General features: G+C 39.1%; 1 protein-coding gene across 6 annotated transcripts in view; it reads left to right on the top strand.

The window, feature by feature from the left end:
* Nucleotides 1–13,717, top strand: part of ANKRD17 (ankyrin repeat domain 17) — an 81,562-nt gene that overhangs the window by 45,540 nt on the left and 22,305 nt on the right. For 4 of the 6 annotated variants that reach the window (XM_085222700.1, XM_085222699.1, XM_085222702.1 and 1 more), the window contains exons 8-15: nucleotides 2,799–3,036; nucleotides 3,513–3,704; nucleotides 4,095–4,204; nucleotides 4,928–5,015; nucleotides 5,887–6,014; nucleotides 6,312–6,455; nucleotides 6,988–7,090; nucleotides 8,598–9,353. In XM_085222700.1, coding sequence (XP_085078826.1) covers nucleotides 2,799–3,036; nucleotides 3,513–3,704; nucleotides 4,095–4,204; nucleotides 4,928–5,015; nucleotides 5,887–6,014; nucleotides 6,312–6,455; nucleotides 6,988–7,090; nucleotides 8,598–9,353 — 1,759 coding nt within the window. The remainder of the gene's footprint in view (nucleotides 1–2,798; nucleotides 3,037–3,512; nucleotides 3,705–4,094; nucleotides 4,205–4,927; nucleotides 5,016–5,886; nucleotides 6,015–6,311; nucleotides 6,456–6,987; nucleotides 7,091–8,597; nucleotides 9,354–13,717) is intronic. The other 2 variants (XM_085222704.1, XM_085222703.1) reach the window with 1 other exon arrangement.

The raw sequence follows: 13,717 nt of genomic DNA, 5'->3' as shown, positions 1-13,717 counted from the left end.
AAGTTTCTCATACAGGGGGCAGAAACAGTCACTGCTTTTCAATAACAGAAGAAAGCTACCCTCTCTAGGATGACATTGAAGTTCAGTATGTGTTAGAGAATTACCTGTGGCATAGTGCTTGCGTTACAAGCTATGAGACCGCATGGACCTTGTCATACAAGGCATTCAGGAAGACTTTTGTTCAACAGCTTTTTTTTTTTGCAGACCAGTAATTGTTTGATGTAAATGAGTTGCTGAGCAATATGAGCTGTCTCGTGGGAGCAAAAAGCAGGTTTGTCTACTTGGCACTTACTTAGTAATACAGCATTTTCCAGTGAGTGCTGAGTACTGGTTGCCCACACCAGTTGGTCTTTAGAACATGCCTGGTGTACTTGTGCAGATTGATCAGACAACCTTTTGTGATCAAATAGTAGTTAGTAGGGTATTTTTCAGATATTTCAGAAGAACTGAACAGCACCTTCCCATTGCCAGGTTTGTTAGAACACAGATAAAATTTCCTTGAGTGATTAATCACCAGTAGTTATTTTTAAGGCTGCCTGGCCTACATAAGAAACTTTGAAGCGTATCCTTATGCTGCTGTTAGCTGTACTTTAGCTAAATCAGTTGGGAATGATTAGTGAGCTGTTTTGCCTGAGCCTGATGGTTAAGCCACATCTCAGCATTTCCCTGAGGAAAGATTCTTTACGGAGTCTTGGAGTTTTTCCCTAAAGTAGCGTTGTCATTTCATGTAGAAAAGTGAGTATGTCCTAGTTTATGTCCTAGATCTTTTTCTGGGAGAAAATCCTACTGTGCTCTCTGGAAATTGTGAGCTTCAGACAATGAAGTTTCAAAATGTCAGATGCAATGATGAATTTAGTCTGAGAAAGAGCTCTTAAGGTTGTGGTTTGCAGATTGATGAGGATGATGCGATTTGCTATCCCTTGGTGCAGACAGCAGTGGCTTCAATTTGCTACCTCTTATTAATTAATCTGATATCAAGATATACTTAACTTGTTGAACAAGAATCTTGAGAGAGCTTTGTGTTCCTGGTAAGCTGCTGCTTTTCCATTGTCACCTCCTGTTGTTTATCAGATTTTTCCCTCCATAGCTACTACATAGCTACATAGTTTGAATGATCCCCATTTCCTCATGAAGAAAGCCAGCCTGGAGAGTTTGTGTTGCTGTTGGTGACCAAGTGCAGTGACCAAGCTGATCTTGCTCTGTTATCAAACTGCCATTCGATTCTGTTTTTGTTGATATGCCACTGTCAGGACTCCAGAGCAAACATACAGCTTCAGTCTATGGCGTATGGAGAACATGGCAAAGGCTGTATGCTCAAATGGTTTGCAAAGTAAAAAAAGCAAATGTGAGAGTACATTTTGGGAGTTTGATAGCATAGCTGCATCCAGAAATCTCTGCCTATGGATAGTTATAGTTGAGGTCACTATTGTGATTTATGGGAAACCTCTGACAAATTGATTTGTTTTCACTTGGAGGGGAGAAAGCAAGTCCTGACTGTGCTGTAAAACAGAGCAGCAAGTGTAGTAGTTCTGTGGGAGCCAAGAGACGAGCAATATAGTTCTGCACAGCTATTTAAGACAGTAAGGAAGCAAAATTGTTTAACTTAAACAGTTTCCCCCTGCTAAAGCTGGGAACTTGTAAAGTAAATACTCTGAGACACCAACAGTCCTCATGAAGGTGAAGGCAAACTATTCCTGACATACACTGATATTTTGTAATATAAATACGCTGTATATAACAAATAATGTAAATGCATGTTAAATCTAAGAATTCGCTTCTTTGCTAATTGTGGAGCCTTGACGTGGAGTGACTTCTTGGCAATGTTAAGGCTTTGTAGTCTTTCAGAAGAGTGTTACAATTTGTTCTCACGTCCAAGTAAAAAGATTTTTGATTGGAATTCTTTCAGTACTCCTTTATCACAGAATCACAGAATGGCCAGCGTTGGAAAGGACCTCAAGGGTCATGAATCTCCAGTGTCCCCCACCACAGGCAGGGCCACCAACCTCCCCATTTAATACTAGATCAGGCTGCTCAGGGCCCATCCAACCTGGCCTTGAACACCTCTTCTCCACAACCTCTCCGGGCAGAGAGAGGTGCTCCTGTTCCAGCACCTTCACTCTCTCTGTGAAGAACTTCCCCCTGACATCCAACCTAAATCTTCCCTCCTTTATCTAATATAGCATTTGTATTGTTAGTAATAATTTATTGAAAGAACATAAAAGCCTTTGTTTGCTTTTTTCCTAAGATTTTTCATTCTTAGATAAGTTTGACAGTCCTCAGTTCTGTCTGAATTGTACAATAAAGATGAATACTGAGTATTTCAGGATTTCATTTGTAGGATTCCAACTTGTGGAGGAGGCAAGCTTTCAAAATAACATTAGGCTCTGTCTCAGCTTTTTTTGTTGTTACTGTTTTTTTCTCCAGCTAAACTGATAAGCAATTGAATTTGAGTCTTCTATGAAGTTCACAAGTTTAAAGCAGAGAAGTTATGTGGTTCACAATATTGCTGTTTTGTTTTGGAAAGGGCATATTCATTAAAACCAAGTTCTTTTAGTGCCTGTTTAATAGACTTTTAGTTTTTATCCAAATATTTGAGAAAACTCAAAAAAGTTTTGTTATATTTTTGGACTTCCTTGCTTGTTTCTCTTCTGTTACTTCTGATGGAATTTGAGTTGGTGAGTTCTTTAAGGTTTGGAAAAGAGCAGCTTGTTTGTTTATTTTTTGTCTTGATTTCTTGACCTCTGATATTTTATTTTTTTTGTTTGTTTTTTGTTTGTTTTTTGTTTTTTAATTCCTAGGATGGCCATGTGGAAGTGGCAAGATTGCTGCTTGACAGTGGGGCTCAGGTGAACATGCCTGCTGACTCCTTTGAGTCTCCATTGACCTTGGCAGCTTGTGGAGGGCACGTTGAATTGGCAGCTTTGTTGATTGAACGTGGAGCTAACTTGGAAGAGGTAAACGATGAAGGATACACACCGCTAATGGAAGCAGCTAGAGAAGGCCACGAAGAGATGGTGGCACTACTACTTGGCCAAGGTAAGTATTGGGATGCTGTCCATGGCCTGCAATTCAACAAGCATCTGTGTATCTTTTTTTCTTCACATTATTACTAAACTTTGGTTATTTTTGTTCCTTGAACAACTTCTGAACAAGCCATCACCCTCATTTAAATAAATTGGCAGTTTAGCAAAATATTGTGTTATTTTGTTAAGTGGTCATTCTGAATTGGTCTTCACAACAGCTTTGCATTTTTTAAAACAGATGTGCTCTACTGAACAGCTGATATGAATAACTTGCACTCTGCAGGATGTCCTTGATACATCTTCACAGCTTTTCAGTAACAAAACAAGCAAAAACAGATTTGATATACCATGATTTTAGAGTAATTCTTTGGCTGTTGTAGAAACAAGATGTAATAAGCAAATGCCTTGTGCATCAAGAAATGTATTAGTCTGCTGATACTGTTTGCAGTAACTAGTGTTGGTATTTTTTGTTTTGTTTTGTTTTTGAAGGAGCAAACATCAATGCTCAAACAGAAGAGACACAAGAAACTGCTCTAACTCTGGCTTGCTGTGGAGGTTTTTTGGAGGTTGCCGATTTTCTTATTAAAGCAGGGGCAGATATAGAGCTTGGTTGTTCAACACCTTTGATGGAGGCTGCTCAAGAAGGTCACTTGGAGTTGGTTAAATATTTATTAGCTGCAGGTATGGAATAATTCTGTTAATTATTTTTTTTTAATAGACTCAGTGTATCCTTACAGGAGAAAATCTATTCTCACATTCATTACGCTTTTGATTAGCAGCTTCGTTAAGTTGGTTGCAAAGGCTTGTGGAATCTTAAATAATGTACTGGTTGGAACCTAATTTAGTTGTAGACCAACCAAGTCTCTTAAATTTCCTTGGAACTGAAGTCCTAGGTTTTTTTTCTTTTAATTACCCTAGCATATGGCTAAATCATTAAGTAATTTCAAAGCTGTTGTAATTCAGGGGAAGAAGTTACGTTTGCTACCCCATCTTGTAAAAGATTATAAAGAGAACTGCATATCTTCTATAACGAGCTCCACAAAGCTTACATGCTTGTTAATACTGCTTTAGGGGCTAATGTGCATGCAACAACAGCAACAGGTGATACAGCACTGACATATGCGTGTGAAAATGGCCATACTGATGTAGCAGATGTCTTACTTCAGGCAGGTGCAGATCTGGTAAGTAATTTCCTTCTTAAAAATTATAAAAAGGAAATACAGTGATTAATATGTTTGTTTTCATGTTCACTGCTGAAAACTTTTAAACTTCCTTTTAACTAAGTAAAAACTAGTGATGGCATTCTGGTAGCTGTTAGGCTTTCTGTTATCTGGGAATGCTTAGGTCACAAGGAAAACTTTGGCAGTTGTCTAAAGCATTTTCAAACCCTGGCAGTTGCATGTGCAGGAAATCAGAAGATCCTTTTCTTTTTGCTATGTGCAGCGTAGCTTAGAGTTGCTGAGCTGGTTATGATTTAATACTTACATTTGAAATTGATTCTGTTCCCTAAACAGTAGACAGTTGACAGTTTTCTTCTTCTATGAGATCTATTTGGTGTACTGTCAATTTATTTTTTCCACTTGGGCCAGCTTGTATACCAGTAGGTTATCGAAAAGTGCAATTAAGCATGACAAAACACATTTTCTTATTTTATAGTAACCATTCTGTGCTTGAAAGCTTCTTATCCAGGAGTCTTAGACCTGTGCAATCATGGGTAGATATCCTCCTCTGTCTGCAAGATATACCACATTGCAGTATTGTTAAAAATTTAGTGCCTGTAGGCTGTTAAATACAAAACAGAAATTTTCTGTACCTAGTGTTTTCCAATTGAAAAATTTAATTATGTACTTTTGCAAGTGATGCTTCTGAATTTTGAATACCAAGTGTTTGTTAATTTGCTCTAGGAGCATGAATCAGAAGGTGGAAGAACTCCTCTCATGAAAGCTGCAAGGGCAGGTCATGTTTGCACTGTTCAGTTCTTGATTAGCAAAGGTAAGTGTGGTGTGAAGGTTAACAGAGCTGCCCTAACTTAAGGGCATATGTCAGTGCTAGTACCATGGATTTGATTCAAATACTGTACATATTTCAGTGATTCTCACACACAAGTCTCCTCTGGTTTCTGGTGAGATGAGTGAAAATTCAGCGAACTTTTAAAAATAGCTGCATTCCATTCTCTAATTGCTAATAACACAGCAGTGGATACTCGGTGTCTCTGCTCCTGGTGCAGCTTTTGAGAACTGTATTTTTTCAGAAGTTAAATTTCAAGTCCTTGCTTGTTTCAACATTTCAGTTATCACTTGCTCTATGTTGTCACAACTGTCAGCTGCAGCCTTATGTTACTGTTGGATGTGTAAAATTGGTACAGACCTCAGAATTGCTGTTCTTTCTTAGCAACAGTTTTTCCTCATACCTGGTGTTGGAGGCCTGTGGCTTTCAGTATGGAAAGAAGCAGAGCTGCACTAGTCTGTTTTCTGATTACTAGTTAAAGTAATGCATGAAGTCATTTGTAAAAAGAGGCATCACTGGAAAAAAACTGCTGACAGACTTAAAAGCCAGTAGGTTCTCTTACTGTGTAAAGTTTAATACATGTAAATGTATCAGAACAATGAGTTTGAGTGCTAGTTGCAGGTAGTTTTTCTGTTGTTCTTGGAAGTACCTGTAATAAGGGTCAAATTCTGAAGCTGTTACCTAACGAGACATGTTAATTCAGTGACTGTCAATTTAAATGGGCTTCTGATCATAGTCTGGCTCAGTTTTAATGTATCAGTTGCAAGACTGCAGCCAAAGAGAAAGCATTTATTTTTTATTTTTTATTTTTATTTTCCCCTATTCCTTAAATAATCTTTGCGCGCTCTTTTTCAAGGAGCAAATGTGAACAGGACTACTGCTAACAATGATCATACAGTGTTATCACTGGCCTGTGCTGGAGGTCATCTGGCGGTTGTGGAGTTACTGCTAGCTCATGGTGCTGATCCTACACACAGATTGAAGGTTTGTCACTCCACTGCTTTATTTTCTTCTGAGTGAGTGAACAGCTGTGTGATGCTTAACTGCCTGCTGCTTTAAATCACAACGCAGTTGTGACGTCGTAGTTGAATGAAAACTAAAATATTTTTTTTTTAATTATTATTATTGGGTATTTTTTGTAGAGTTCTTAAGTTTAGTTGTGGACTTGCTGCAGTTGGAATATTTAAGTTTTTATGTATTTTGTTGGGTCTGTCAAAACATTTCAACATTGTCGTGTTCTGATTATACTCTTTTCTAATACTGTGATCTTTGCCTCTTCAGGATGGATCAACTATGTTAATAGAGGCAGCGAAGGGTGGTCATACCAGTGTGGTTTGTTACCTTCTAGACTACCCGAACAACTTACTTTCTGCTCCTCCACCTGATGCTACTCAGCTGACCCCGCCATCCCACGATTTAAATAGGGTAAGAGTTAAGGACAAGTGGTTTGATTTTTGGGACTTTGTATTTCTTCTTGCAGCTTAGTCAAAGTTGAAATATTTGGAAGAGTCAGGTGTGTCATTTCTACACTACTGAACTGTAGGGAACGCATTGAAAATCTGAGCTGTTGTAAAGATGAAGGTTCTCTGAGCATTGATGTGTAGTCCTTCTGTTCATCTACAAAGATTGTTTAAAAAAAAAATAATAAGTGAAGTCAGCTTTAGTGAGGCTGTTCTACAGAACTACGTTTGTAGTCTGCTGTGGCTTGTATTTGCTTTATCAGAGTGTAGCATACAGAGATGAGTATTCATACCCAAGTTATTTCTTAGGTTACGAATTTGAAGTATGTAGAAGCTAGATGATTTTGTTAACTGTTGAACTCAGCATATTTAAACTGTCTTAAATGTTATTAGTTACCACAAACGTCTGCTTTTCTAACAGGTTTTGTTTACCTTCTATTGAACTATCACTAGATTGGAGTATGAGAAAAATAATCTATTAGTATCCAACATTTTAGGCTCCTCGTGTACCAGTGCAGGCGCTGCCCATGGTCGTCCCACCCCAGGAGCCTGACAAACCCCCTGCTAATGTCGCCACAACCCTTCCCATCAGAAATAAAGGTCAGTTTTAGTTCTGGAGCTTATTTTCTGAATAGAAGATCTAGGGTTGCACTTATAGCCTAGTAGTTCCTATGAAAAGTGTTAATGGATTCAGTCAAGGAGAAACTGTAAATTTTTTTTTTTTAGGATTGCTTATATACTAAATATCAACTCAGTCATCTAACCCTGTTACCACAAAGTGTCAAGAAATCTGCCTAAGTAAAAGCATTAAAGCATATATTAGTCTGGCATACCGGACTGAAACAGAATGTCACCCAGAAAGCTCTGTAAATTTTCTAGTCTAACTTGTAGAAATTGTTAAGCTCCATATTGTAGTTGATTGGGTAACTTGTGTTTTCTTAAGATAGTAGTCTTGGAGTGGGTTGGACTAATGTAACTGAAGGCGGAATTTCTTGTGCTTTAAAATATTTAGTCTGATGTGGCTCAGGTCCTTCTAGGACTAAATTTGCATCTATTTTGAGGATCACCATTTTGAGAATTTACACTTCCTGTACCTCAGAAGTCTCTTCCAAAACATTTTTTTTTTTTTTTTAAATCAAGGATCAGCAATAGTGCAAATACAGGCGTGCATGTTATAAAATTAATACTGTGTGTACACTTGTATTGTTCTGGAAATACAGCAAGGATCTCTGGAAGAAACTGGGCACCACCACTGGCTCAAATCCTGAGGTTTTCATTTGCCTTTCACCCTTCAAAATTAACAGATTGTTCTTTCTCCAACTGGTATGGCAGACCATGTCAGCTGTATTACTGTGGACTTCTTCATAAAAGATGTATTGGATTAGTCCATCGCTCGTTCTTACAGGAAGGCTGAATTATTTGCCTTGCCTGGGCGGAGAGCTGAGTTTTGACACGTGCAAAATCGTGTCTGCTATGGATAGCATGTAGTTGCTAAACATACCCTGTTAGATCATGTTAAATATAAATGACTATCCTAGGTTCTAGCACTGTTTGTCAACTGGGCAAAGCTGGATACCTGTAGCGAAAGGATTCAGTGTTCCTAGAAAGTATAATACTTCCTAAAATGTACCACACTGCTCAAAAAACTGGTGGCCTAGAAAACGTTTTTGCATCACTTTTGCTGTGCTTCAGGATGTAACAGTACATTTGTCTTAACACGATACCAATTCCAAAAGATCAAGTGAAGAGACAGCATGTTCTACCCTTTTGTTTTCATTTATCTCGTAGCACCACTTGATAACAGCGGCTCTTGAGACAATCACTTCATTTGGCAAAAGTATAACGGTAGTTGGATTAAATATTTCAGCATAGCATAGGGGTTATTTGGAATGTATGTGCAGTAATCTGTACTGTTAATTTGCGATCTGACTGCTGTGTTAAAGTTGATAGTGAAAGATACAGTTTCCGTTGAGGGCTGTACAAGTACTTTCTGACCTTCTGTGGGTGCTGTGTCTCAGTGCATTTAGCATCCCAACAGTAGCTCTATAATGAGGATGCCATTCATATGCACTTCCATTGGTTCTGAGGGGGTTTCTTTTTCACACAGCTGCTTCTAAACAAAAGTCCAGCAGTCATTTGCCAGCAAACAACCAGGATGTACAGGGTTACATCACCAATCAGTCTCCAGAGAGCATTGTAGAAGAGGCTCAGGGCAAGTTGACAGAGCTGGAGCAGAGGATAAAAGAAGCCATAGAGAAGAATGCTCAGCTGCAGTCCTTGGAATTGGCACACGCTGACCAGCTCACCAAAGAGAAGATTGAGGAGCTGAACAAAACGAGAGAGGAACAAATTCAGAAGAAACAAAAGATTTTGGAGGAACTGCAGAAAGTGGAACGAGAGTTACAGCTGAAAACTCAGCAGCAGCTGAAAAAGCAATATCTAGAGGTAAAAGCGCAAAGAATTCAGCTCCAGCAGCAGCAGCAGCAACAGTCTTGCCAGCACCTGGGACTTCTGACTCCTGTTGGGGTAGGAGAACAACTCTCAGAGGGAGACTATGCACGATTACAGCAAGTGGATCCTGTCTTGCTTAAAGATGATCCTCAGCAAGCTGCTGCACAGACGGGTTTTGCACCAATTCAGCCTCTGGCGATGCCACAAGCTTTGCCTCTGGCAGCAGGTTCCTTACCTCCAGGGTCCATCGCAAATCTTACAGAACTGCAAGGTGTTATAGTTGGACAGCCAGTATTGGGCCAAGCACAACTAGCAGGGCTGGGGCAAGGAATACTGACAGAAACACAGCAAGGGTTAATGGTAGCCAGCCCTGCTCAGACGCTCAATGACACGCTGGATGACATCATGGCAGGTGGGTTTATATTGTTATGAGCAGGTATAATATTTGCTTAACCAGTTGAGGGTATGTCAGCTTTTTTTGTGTGTGCGTGTGTGTTTATGTATTCCTGCTAGCTGTACAGCAAAACCACTAGCCTGTTTCCTGTGTTTAGGATCCCAGAATTAGTTTTAACTTCTCAATTTGCAGCCTTGCCTTTCTTTTTGTTGTGCCTTTTGTCAGATTGGTATGTCAGAAGTTGCATTTTTAACATTTTGTAGTTCGGGAGGGGTGTGCTAGAGATTAACAGCTGTATTTCAGTCTGTAGCTTAGGAACAGCATCCCAACAATACTGTTTATTTGCACTCTAAGCTAGTTAAGTGAGAACTGCCTTGGAGCACTCGGAGCAGGCTTTGAGCTACAGCATCCCATCAAGTCTACAACTTGTAGTGAATGTAGGCCTGTCTGCTGAATGAAAGGTGCTTGGCTGGCCCTGAATAGTTAGGAAATGTTTACATTTACTTGGGGAAAAAAAAAATAATTGTAATATATGTTTGCTGTTGGTGGTTTTTTAGTTGTTTTTTTTTTTTTTTTTAAGTACATTCCTGAAAATTGCTGCTTCTCCAATTAAAAACAAATTCAGCCCTACCAAGTTTTTCTGAATTACTTTGGAGATTCCTTGGATGTGTTGAGTCAGTGCTTTAAGGCCTTAAAAAATAATTGTTTAAAATAATAGGCTTTCAGTACTGTAGGGAACGTGAGCTTCCAGTGTTGATTCTCTTTATGCATGCTTTAGTTGGATGTCCCTGTTCATGTTAAAGTAATAGCTGAAATACTCATTTTGAGTACCTACCTAAATACAGACCAACTGTTAAGGAATATTTAAAAAAATAATAAATACAAAAACATTTCCCTTGATTAAAAACTTGTTGATGTTTTTGTGAAACATGAATGTTTATTTTTAGAAGTGCTGTCTGTCTTGACAATTCGTCTGTAAGGAGACTGTAGGACTAACTCACTGTGCTGGGATATGAACTGGAGCATTGACAGGTCTCTTAAGAACATGCTAGTCCAAAGGTGCAGAGGAGTGGAGATTTTCTTGCATGTACTCTAGAAGGAATGGAAGTAGAGTGGTGCACAGTGAATGGTGGATTTAAATGGTGATTGTTTGGTATAATTGGAATGATGCTTTTCAAGTTGTGACTAAAATTAGACTTCTAATGAGTAACCCGATGTTCAGGCAAAGCCTCCTAAAAGATTACTGAAACGTATGGGAGCTACAGAGATTCTCTTCGGAAAATCTAGTGTCAGAGTTTAAGCCTAGGTACAAAGATTGAAAGCTATCAGTGAATAAATATCTGACAGGAGACATGAGAGGGTAGATAAAGCTACTTGCATTGTGATAATGTGCAGTGATGGTACTAGGATACCTACCAGTACCAGCTACTTGATTCCATAGAGAACAAATATACCATTTGTGGTTATGTGTGAAGAATGTGAGCAGTACACTTTCTTTTAAGTGTAACATAGACTTTCATTTAAAATACACTTGCTGTGTGTTTAATTGCATATAATGTTTTGAGGATCTCTGATTTTAGGTCAGGTGGCACATACCCAAATGCTTGTTCATGCCTTTTTGTGCAAGTCAGATATTTCTAATGTATATTTGAATGAATGTTTTTGTGCTCCTTAGTCCCAGTTCTTACTATGTGCATGTACACGTGCAATTGGGGATCAGATCTAAATTGTGTTCTGACAGGTATTTGTGGAAAGTCTGTTAGAAGTTGTACACGTGCAGTTTCACCTCAAACGTGTCAAATGGCTTATTTTAAAGTGAGTAGATACAGCCCTGGCTGTACAACTCTAGCAGCTTGATTTCACACATCAGATTTTAGTGTGGAGGTGAAATGGGCTCAGTGTAACACACTGTTTAGGGAGCAGGTACATATTTTTTCTGTAGCCTTCTCTAATGCTTCAGTGGGAGCCCTGTGGAGTATTCCCATAGGTACAAAGCCTTGTTTGCAGCACTGGGTGGATTCTGGAATGGGAGTAGCACTGGAATAGGCTCCCCAGGGAGGTGGTTGAGTCACCATCCCTGGATGTGTTTAAAAACTGTCTGGATGTGGTACTCAGGGACATGATTTAGCTGAGAGCAATTAGGGTTAGGTTGGGGTTGGACTTGCTAATTTTTAAGGCCTTTTCCAACCTGAGCAATTTTATGATTCTATGAATTCACACTGGCTACAAAAGCAAGGCTGTCTTCGGATTGTAAACTTGATCTAGTGTTCATCTTTGTGCTTAATTGTTTGCAAATTATTAGTTTAATTCTCCAATTTTATGTACTTGTTTAAAGCAAGTCAGGTGTGCAAATGCTGATACTAGAGGCTGGGATAAGATAGTGTTGCTATAATAGTCAAGTGCTTAGTTATTAGATCACCTCTGGAATGTTGAAGTGAACATTCTTAGAGAAGCTCATTGATGTTGTCAGGGCTCTACAGAACACAGAATATACTGACTTAAGAGTTCTAAGGTGGTGGTTTTATGTTTTTTAGTGTTTTTGTTGTTTGCAGTTTGTTTTGTTTTGTTTTTATTTTGTTCTATGTTGTTTTATTTGGAAAGAAACAGGACAAGCTGAAAACGTGAATATTCAATTACAACTCCTGCTGGAACCAAAGGGTTTGCTCTTCGACTTCAGATGTCAGTACAAGTCATTTGCTTGCAGTGAGTTTGGCAAATGGAAGTATTTATTGACCATGAAAAAGGGTTAGTTAGGAAACTCTTCAATGAAAATGCAGCAAATGATGTGCAAAGAATTAAAGAAAATAATTCCTTGTTTTAGTGATAAACTTTTGTTAAGGTACATGGTTGTTTTTCAAGAAGTGTAGTGCAAGGTGTTGCGCCTGGGTTGTGACAGTGCCTGCTATCAGTTCAAGCCGGGGGACAAAAGGATAGAGCACAGTCCTGCTGAAAAAGACTTGATGGTACAGATGAGTAGGAAGCTGGATGTGAGTCAGTAGCGTGCCTTTCGTATCCTGGGCCGCATCAAAAGAAGCATGATCAGCAGGTTAAGGGAAGTGAGACCTCACCTGGAGTACTGCATCCAGATGTGGAGTTTTCACTACTGGAGAGACAGACCTGTTGGAGTGCATCTAGAGGGGGGCCACAAAAAATGATCCCCCTACGAGAACAGGCTGAAAACTGGGGCTGTTCAGCATGGAAAGGAGAAATGCTCCAGGGAGACCTGAGAGCGGCCTTTCAGGGGGCTGAGAAAGGCACAGACTCTTTGGCAGGGTCTTTTATGATAGGACAGGGGGAAGTGGTTTCAAACTAAAAGGGGAGATTTAGACCTGGATATAAGGAAGAAGAGGTAGCAGAAGCACAGAAACAGGTTGACCAGAGAGGTGGTAGAAGCCCCATCCCTGGAGACATTCAGGGCCAGGCTGGATGGGACTGTGTCTGTCTTTGCAGGGGCGTTGGACTAGATGCTCTTTAGAGAGGTTCCTTCCAAACAACTCAAATTACCCTGTATTCTATGATATCCAGTAGTAAAACCTCACAAAAAAAAATTCAGGAACCTTGAAACACTTGATATTTTACTTTCTGGAAGCTGCCTTCTGAGTTGAGTCAGTTATAACTACCGAAATTAATACATAGGAATCACATCAACTGTAAGTTGTGTCATGGTATTAATAAGATTAGTAGCTGGTACTGTATACTGAACTAAAGCACAGATACTCTTGAAATACTGTATTTGTGACCTCATTGCAAAGATGTGCTATCCCAGCCATACATAACTAGGATGTAATGTTGAAGTGTGGTGTTTCAGGTGAACTGGTTTAGCTGTTAACTGCAGATTAAGCTCATTAGCTACTGTGTTTCATTGCTCAAGACTAGTATGAAAACCTTTTGGCTTACTGTGTCCAAACAAATACTAGAAGTTGTCAGCAAAGATTTCGTTCAGTATCATTGACACATTGATGAAAAATTTGAACTCTGCATAGATGATGTTCTAAGAAGCACAATCCAAATTGTTAGCTATAAAAAGTAGTGTCTTCAGGGTTATGGATGGTGTTATTTGTGTTATTGCTGAAGCACATTCGAGATGGATTTAACATGAGAACTGTAAGTCAGCAGGCATATCGATGGACTCTTCTGTTATCATTCATAAAACCATTTATATATGACTTGTATGATTTGTAGAAAGAGATGTTGGCTTTTAAATATGTCTTTCCCCTATGGCTTCTTTGCAAGACTTTCCCAGTTAGCTTGGTTTTTATTTTATTTATGTTTTTATTTTAAAATATGAACGTTTAATAGTAACTGCTGTAATAAAGTGTGTATTCCCCAGCGCCAGTATCAGGACTCCAGCGGGAATCTTAGCAAATACCATGTGCTTCTGT

The sequence above is a fragment of the Meleagris gallopavo genome, chromosome 4 (genome assembly GCF_905368555.1).
Source record: "Meleagris gallopavo chromosome 4, MGAL_WU_HG_1.1, whole genome shotgun sequence".
NCBI classification, from domain to species: domain Eukaryota; kingdom Metazoa; phylum Chordata; class Aves; order Galliformes; family Phasianidae; genus Meleagris; species Meleagris gallopavo.
The sequence above is the reverse complement of the archived record's forward strand: the minus strand, read 5'-3'. Positions and strand labels throughout refer to the sequence as shown.